This window comes from Cricetulus griseus (genome assembly GCF_003668045.3).
Source record: "Cricetulus griseus strain 17A/GY chromosome 1 unlocalized genomic scaffold, alternate assembly CriGri-PICRH-1.0 chr1_1, whole genome shotgun sequence".
Taxonomy (NCBI): Eukaryota; Metazoa; Chordata; class Mammalia; order Rodentia; family Cricetidae; genus Cricetulus; species Cricetulus griseus.
In genome coordinates, this window is record NW_023276807.1 from 206,619,744 (window position 1) to 206,628,044 (window position 8,301).

Below are 8,301 nucleotides of genomic sequence, written 5' to 3' on the forward strand. Positions count from 1 at the left end.
GTTGTTTTGAGACAGGGTTTCTCTGTGTAGCTTTGGAGCCTGTCCTGGCACTCACTCTGGAGACCAGACTGGCCTCGAACTCGCAGAGATCTGCCTGCCTCTGCCTCCCGAGTGCTGGGGAGGCTGGCTTATTTATGTATTTTAAATTTATATTATTTATTAATTTGAGATGGACTCTCCCTATGTTGCCCAAGTTGGCCTCAAACTTCTGGGCTCACATGATCGTTTTTGCCTCAGTCTCCCCAGTAGATGGAACTTCGGCCAGTGCCACCATTCTGGGTACACATACACACTCACACATAGCAGTATTGAAGATGGAATCCAAGACCTAATGCATGCTGGGAAAGCACTCTCCTCCCCGGCCTCCCCAAGACAGGGTTTCTCTGTGTCACAGTCCTGGCTGTCCTGGCACTCGCTCTGGAGACCAGGCTGGCCTCCAAGTCTCAGAGATCCACCTGTCTCTGCCTCCCTAGTACTGGAATTAAAGGCGTGCCCCACCACACTTGGTCCTAATGTTCAAAAAAAGACTAATGATGATAATAACATAAACCAATTTAAATTTAAAAGAGCACTAAAATATAAAGTATAAATAGATATTTTCATGGACTTTCTTTTTCTCTTTCTTTCCACCCGCTATCCCAGCCCCAGCAGCACACACTGGCACAGGCTGGCCTCGGTCATTACTACCACTACTATTGAGACAGGATTTCACTATGAGCAGCCCAAGTTGACCAGGAGCTGGCGCAATATCTTTGGGATTAAAGGCGTGTGCCACCACCCCTTTGGCTTTAATAAATATTTGTAAGTACATGAGAAAAATAGGATTGGGAAGCAGTGACTCGAGTTGTGGTGGAAAAACATCAAGCAGGAGAGATTAAACTCCCAGGAGAGGGGCAGATAAGGGATTTCAAGATCTAAGCATGGTTACAGAGAAGGAATACCGAAAGCTTACCACGGGTTGTACTATTTAGTTCTGGGGTGTGTGTATATAATTCTGTTACGTAAATTCTCTCTCTTCCTCTCCCTCTCTCTGTGTTTTGCTTGCTTGTTTGGTTTTGGTTTTTTGTTTGTTTGTTTTTCCGAGAAAGGTTTTATCTGTGTAACAGCCCTGGCTGTTCTGGAACTAGACTTAGCTGGTTTCGAATTCACAGTGATCCATCCCCCTGCCTCTGCCTCCTAAGTGCGTGCGCCCCCACCACCCGGCGTGAATTCTCTTAACAAGTCTCAGGGTTAGCGGAATTGCTTGGACTCAGTACTGTGTGCATCCATCCGGTCCGTGCCTAGGAGCCAAGCAGCCTAGAACTCCGCGCAATCTGGGCCTCTATGTGTTTCCCCAAATCCTGTAGGCACCAAGTCAGCACTGTTAGCTCGCGCTGCCTTATTTCCCTATTCCAGAAAGTAACTCGGACAGCGTTTTGCTTCGTTTTATTCTAGGATTGCACAATCTATGGTTTGACTATTTTTTCGAATTCTTACACAGTAACGCAGCGGAGAATGGAGGTGCAGATGGGCGGTTCCGGGGCTCTCCACCCTGCTTCTTCCCACACAGGCTTGCTTTCCTGGCTGGGAGACCCATGAATGCGTGCGGGGACGAAATGCTGGATGCCCTAGACTCGGAGAGGGTCCCTTTGACGAGAACTCTGGCGAGGTTCCCTGCCACACCTCTGGATGAGGGTGTGTCACCATGGAGACCTGCCGCTGCCATTGGCTGGCGCCTGGGGCTGGGGCTATAAAGCCGGGCCCAGAGAGCAGTGCACTAACAGTGTTGACCAGACTCAGACGGTGTCGCCCGCGGAGCGGAAAGGGCAGGATTTCAGCGCGGCCGTCGGTGACACCATGGAGAAAAACGAGTGAGTGTCAGGCCCCGGGACTCGGACGTTCTGTCGAGGGGGACGGGCTGTCGCCGAGACCTGGGAACTTAGCAGTCTGGGCCCAGAAAAGGAGCGATTCCTCTGGGGATGCAGAGAGGCCTGGCACAGAGCCCGGTGGCGGACTCACGGCTCCGGAACGGCGGGGAAGCTAGCGCGGCAGGGCGGGCGCGGGAATCCAGCTGTAGGAGCGCCCCGGAGCAGGAAGGAACAGGTTTAGCGCAGGGTAGGCGACCCCTTTCAGGAACTGTGGTGCTTCTGTGGTGTGTCGGGATGCTTGTGGAAAAGCAGGTACTTCGTAACACAAGTTTCCATTCTAGGGGTCCGGGTAACCCAGGAGATAAGTCTGTTGTGCTATCCCGCAGTTCCTCCTTTAGAAGGAAAATTGCTCACTTTCCAAGACAGCCTCTGTTCTCTCCAAACTAGAGGTTGCATTAACAAGTTGGGAATGGAGTCTCTTTAGGGCTGGGAAATCTGTATTTATTGTTCTACTCAGAAGACACCCACCCCTTCCTGTCCACTTTAAGGAAAAAAACAAAACTCTTGTTTTGCGTCGGGAATTCCCAGTTAACTCACAAGCAGACTGTAGGGATCACAGTAGCTTTGGAATGATCACACTGAGCTGTGGCTGGACATGGCTGATTGCCACGCGTCATTTCTTCCCGCCCTTTGGGATGCTGTTTCATTAATTTCTTGCTTCATTTTGTCACCCCGTGACTCTATCCGTCCCCACCCTACCTAGCTGTTTCATGGAGGGTAACCTGTTGTGTTGTAGTCCTGTTTGTTTCCAATAATATACTCCTGTGATTGTGTGTCTTGCTATACTTAAGGTGGGCTTGTTATCCTATGTGGGTCTGTCATGAAGCTGGGACTTATGACGTTGGTGGAAGAAAAAAATTTCAGCCGGGTGTTGATGTTGCACGACTTTAATCCCAGCACTCGGGAGGCAGAGACAGGTAGATCTCTGAGTTCGAGGCCAGCCTGGTCTACAGAATGAGTGCTAAGACAGGCTACAAAGCAATACAGAGAAACCCTGTCTCAAAAACAAAAACAAAAACAAAAACAAAAAACTTGTTGAGGCTTTTTATTAGTTGTTCTCAATTCATGTGCACCACAGTTCTTCCATTTCCAGGAGCAATCTTTGATCTTTGCAGTTAGTTGGTTGTGATGGAATTGGACTTGGGACTGTTTGAAGGTTCTGGGTTGATTTTTTTTTTTAACCCTTTGGTTTCTTGAGACAGAGCTTCTCTGTGTAACAGTTCTGGCTGTCCTAGAACTCACTATATAGATTATCTCTGGCTGTCCTAGGACTCGATTTCTGAATCGGGCTGGCCTAGAACTCCAGAGATCTACCTGCCTCTGTCTCCTGAGTATTGGATGAAAGGCATGTGCCATCATTCCTGGCTTCTTAGCAAGTTTTTAATCTGAAGGGATAGGCCCAGATGTCAGGATAAATTGTTTACGATTTTTTTTTAAAACCACTGGAATCAAAATAGCAAAGCAGCCATACTAGTTAGCCATAGAAGCCAGGCAGTGGTAGCATACACCTTTAATCCCAGGACTCAGGAAACAAAGGCAGATGGATCTCTCTGAGTTTAAGGCCACCCAGGGCTACGGGAGATTGAATCAGTCTAAAAGAGTAACAAAGCTCACGCCTTTGAACCTAGCATTTGGGATCATACACCCTTAATCCCAGAAGTAGGGAGGTGGAGCCAGGAGGATGTAGCTGGTCAGAGAAAGGACTAAAAGGAGGAGGAGACAGGATCCGAGAGCCTTTTGCCTCTGAGGATTCATGGAGACAGGATTGGCATTTCAACAGGGTAGAGTTAAGATCTACTGGTTTGGCTGCTTTGCTTCTCGGATTTTCAGTTTAAAACTTGAAGCCCAGTATCAGTCTCTTGGTCTTTTATTTTTCATGTTATACCCAGAAACAACTTCTTCTTCTTCTTCTTCTTCTTCTTCTTCTTCTTCTTCTTCTTCTTCTTCTTCTTTTTTTTTTTTTTTTGGTTTTTTGAGACAGGGTTTCTCTGTTTAGCTTTGGAGCCTATCCTGGCACTCGCTCTGGAGACCAGGCTGGCCTCGAGCTCACAGAGATCCGCCTGCCTCTGCCTCCGTAGTGCTGGGATTAAAGGCATGCACCACCAACACCCGGCCAGAAACTTCTGTTTTTAACCAGTGTCTACTGAGAATCCAACAACACTAGTTTAGGATTTTATAAATAATGATGTGAAATAAGCCTGGTTTTTCTTTTGTTTTGCAATTGTTAAGTTTCTTAGCTGTGAATCATAGCTCACATTGTCTGTCATCTCAATACTCCAAGGTAGAGAGAGACAGGAGGATCAGGAGCTCAGGGTCAGCCTGGGCTACATACTGAGTTTCAGACTGGCCTAAGTTACATGAGACCCTGTCTGAAAAACAGCAAACTTTACCAAAAGCAGTTTATTTTCTGGTTTTGAGAAATACATACTCATTATAGTCTTTGTTTTTGAAACAGACCTATGTGGCCCTGGCTGGCCTGGAACTCATTATATAAACCAGACTGGCCTTGAACTCACAGAGATCCTCTTGCCTCTGCCACTCCAATCATGGAATAAAAGGTGTGGACCACCTGGTCCCGCCATTGAGTATCTTTGTTAATTACAAATGACAGAGGTCTGTACCCAGGAATCAAAGAAACATGTTCAGAGGAACTGAAGCTCTTATATAGACTTCTACTAGGAGTGTTCTTAGTGCTTATTAATAAATAATAAAAATAAAGAAGAAGTCAGGGCTGGTGACATGGTAGGTAAGGTAAGGTACTCACTACAAAGCCTGGTCAAGTTCCATCCTTGGGACCTACATGGTGGAAGGAGAGAACCAATTCACAAGTTATCCTATGACCAGCACACACATGCTGCAACATGCTTTGTATATACCACAGACACATACACACCGACTAAATTAAATTTTTAAATTAAAAATTAAATCAAAAAAATTTTTACCCAAAGAGCTGCCTAAAGTTCTAGCTACTCTAGTAGGCTGGCTGAGAAAATCTCTTGAGCCTGGGGGTTGGGGATTAGTTTAGGCAATGTAGGAAAATTCTGTCTCAAACAAAAAAAAAGCAAAGCAAAAGGCAAGAAACTTGCCTTCAGGAAGGCCTTAATCCATGCTGATTCCTCTCCTTGATTTGATTACTGCATTGTAACTCTGAAACCTCTGGTCCTATGCCTGTCACACCAAGAGTACCACCTCCTAGAGCCGGGGCACAGCTTAGTGGTTGAGCACTTGAGGTGGAGCCATTCATGGAAACAGGCTTCATTAATTTTGTCATGCTCTGGACTAAAGGAAGGGTGTTTCACCTCCGACTTTTAGTGGGCCTGATTCAAAAGTGATGGAGAAGTAGTTGAATGAACGGTGGGCTCCCTCTGGCCTGTCATCTTTGTCCTCTGATGCCTTAGAATACCCACCAGGTTTTCTGTGCTACAGTCATTTTCCTATGCTCTTGGAACGAAAGGCGAATTCACTTTGTTCTTTCCCCTAGATTCACGTATGAAGATTACCAGAGCACCGCTGAGTGGCTTCTGTCTCACACTGAGCATCGACCTCAAGTGGCAGTGATCTGTGGTTCTGGGTTAGGAGGTCTGACTGCTAAATTAACTCAGGCCCAGATCTTTGAGTACAGTGACATACCCAACTTTCCCCAAAGCACAGGTACTGGCTGGGATTATGAGATGTTGATGGGTGTCTTAATCACTGTTCTGTTGCTATGAGGAGATACCATGGCCAAGGCAACTCTAACGAAAAAAAGCATTTAATTTGGGGCTTTCTTTCAGTTTCTGAGATTTAGTCCATTATCATGTCATGGAGCATGGCAGCATGCATGACACTAGAGCAGTAGCCAAGAACTTCATCCTAAGGCCAAGAAAGAGACACTGGGCTTGGTGTGGGCTTTTGAAACCTCAAAGTCCACCCCCAGTGACATACTCCTCCAATAAGGCCACACCTCCTAACTTTTCTAATAATTTCAACTAGTGCCAGCTAGATCTGCCTGCCTCTGCCTCCCAAGTGCTGGGATTAAAGGCGTGCACCCAGCCTACACTTGTATGGTTATGATGATCTGGTCACCAGACTTCTGTTGTCTTTGGTTAATTATATGGTCATATGTTAAATGCAGTGAGTGCCAGTGTGCTTTTTGAGGCAGGGTCTCACTATGTATCCCTGGCAGGCCTGGAACTTGCTATGTAGTCTAGGCTGGTCTTGAATTGACAAGGATATGCCTGCTTCTGCCTCCTGAGTGCTGAGATAAAAAGCGTGTGCCACCACCACACCTGGCATAATCACTTTGCTTTTCCTTCTCTGTATGCAGTGCAAGGCCATGCTGGTAAACTGGTGTTTGGATTCCTGAATGGCAGAGCCTGTGTGATGATGCAGGGCAGGTTCCACACATATGAAGGATACTCACTATCAAAGGTAAATCAGGGGCACAAGTTTGGTTGGATTTGGAGGAAGGTGGGGAGAGCTATTCTACTTTATTGTCTAACTATTTCAGCTAGGTGTATTTTTTATTTGTTTCCTCTTGTTTCTTGGTGTGTATTATGCATATCTTTGTGGGTAGGTTGGTGAGGTTTTGAAGAATCTTTTCTGATCTTTTGCATCTAAGGTGACATTCCCAGTGAGGGTTTTCCGTCTTCTGGGTGTGGACACTTTGGTAGTCACCAATGCAGCTGGAGGGCTCAACCCCAACTTTGAAGTTGGAGACATCATGCTGATCCGTGATCACATCAACCTACCTGGTTTCTCTGGTCAAAACCCTCTCCGAGGCCCCAACGAGGAAAGGTGCGCATTTCTACCCTCTGCTCTACATGTGGAGGGTCTGGGCTTGTCCAAGAGTTGGGAAGGAAAAGTTCGCTTAGTGATATGTATCTAAGATGATGCAATCTGTGCTCTAGGTTTGGAGTTCGCTTCCCTGCCATGTCTGATGCTTATGACCGGAATATGAGACAGAAGGCTTTGACTGCCTGGAAACAAATGGGGGAGCAACGGGAATTACAGGAAGGCACCTATGTGATGCTGGCAGGACCCAACTTTGAGACTGTGGCAGAGAGCCGCCTGCTAAGGATGCTGGGAGCAGATGCTGTTGGTGAGAAGGGGATTTGGCTGGAGGTTCAAGGGAAAGATCTGGTAAAATAGCAAAGGGGAGGAAGAAGTTATAGATCTGGAGAAGCCATTGGATTACTAGGAAAGTGGCGAAGGCAGGCTTAAGCTTCAACACTGTTACAGAATATCAGTGCAGCTGCCTTCTGTGCCCGTGGGTGGAAGTTGGCCTCATATCATTAATTGCCACAAATGACAGAGAGATTGTATTGGTGAAGTGTATCAAAAACTAGTAAGGCCATTTGAAGAGACTCGGGACAATAAATGCTCAACACTAATTTAGTTGCTTTGGACACTTCCTGAGATTTAATCAACTTATGAGAGTGGAGTGTGAGGAAAACCTCATGAGGGTCATCTTCTCTTTCTCCCCATCAGGCATGAGCACGGTCCCAGAAGTTATCGTTGCACGACACTGTGGGCTTCGAGTCTTTGGTTTCTCACTCATTACTAACAAGGTTGTCATGGATTATGCAAACCTGGAGAAGGCCAATCACCAGGAAGTCTTAGAAGCCGGAAAAGCAGCTGCACAGAAACTGGAACAGTTTGTTTCCATTCTCATGGAGAGCATTCCACCTCGGGAGCACTAGTCTCTGCTCTTAGATGGTAACAGAAAGGGGAGAGGAGGATCCCTTCCCTTCACCTCTCCCAATGTTCTTCCACCATTCTGATGTCTGTCCCTCTTGCTCAGTTGCCTTCACAAAACAGTTTAACTTTCACTCCTTTGGAAGAGCACAGTTGGGCCTTTTGCCTTCAAACAGTACCTTCTAGATCTGGGAGATCACACACATGTTCCTCTGGGCTCAGCCTGGCTTCCCTAAAGAACTAGAGACCAAAGACCAACCCAATACCTCTTTTATTTAGTACCACAATATTTGGAGAATAAAGAGACCAAATGCATTCTTTTTGTGTGTAATCTGATATGAAGCTGAGGCATAGGCCAAGGTGGGCTTGAAAAGCTTTGGGACCACATGTCTTGTATGAGTCTCTGATTTTTCGGAAGTAGCAGAAGATTGAGAAGAGGTGGTAGGTGGGTAGCAAAGGATGAAGATGAGAGAATGGTAAAGAAAGCAAGGTGTGTGTGTGTGTGTGTGTGTGTGTGTGTGTGTGTGTGTGTGTGTCCACTTCTTTTAGACTTGTTCCATCCTCCAGTCACTTTCATGAGTATCTGTATCTCACGGCTCTCACTTCTGTACCTTAGCAGCCACTTTCTCATTGCATTCTTTTTATCCTCTAGGTTTTTTTTGTTTTTGTTTTTTGTTTTGTTTTGTTTTGTTTTTTTGGTTTTTGGTTTGTTTTTTCC

General features: G+C 46.2%; 1 protein-coding gene across 1 annotated transcript; it reads left to right on the forward strand.

Moving 5' to 3' along the window:
• The first annotated feature begins 1,653 nt into the window (after positions 1-1,653).
• Positions 1,654-7,898, forward strand: Pnp (purine nucleoside phosphorylase). The gene is made up of 6 exons (XM_027386605.1): positions 1,654-1,850; positions 5,389-5,558; positions 6,214-6,317; positions 6,508-6,683; positions 6,797-6,987; positions 7,377-7,898. Exons 1-6 carry the CDS (start codon positions 1,669-1,671, stop codon positions 7,586-7,588), a joined length of 1,035 nt encoding a protein of 344 aa, XP_027242406.1. The 5' UTR covers positions 1,654-1,668; the 3' UTR covers positions 7,589-7,898.
• The last annotated feature ends 403 nt before the right edge of the window (positions 7,899-8,301 follow it).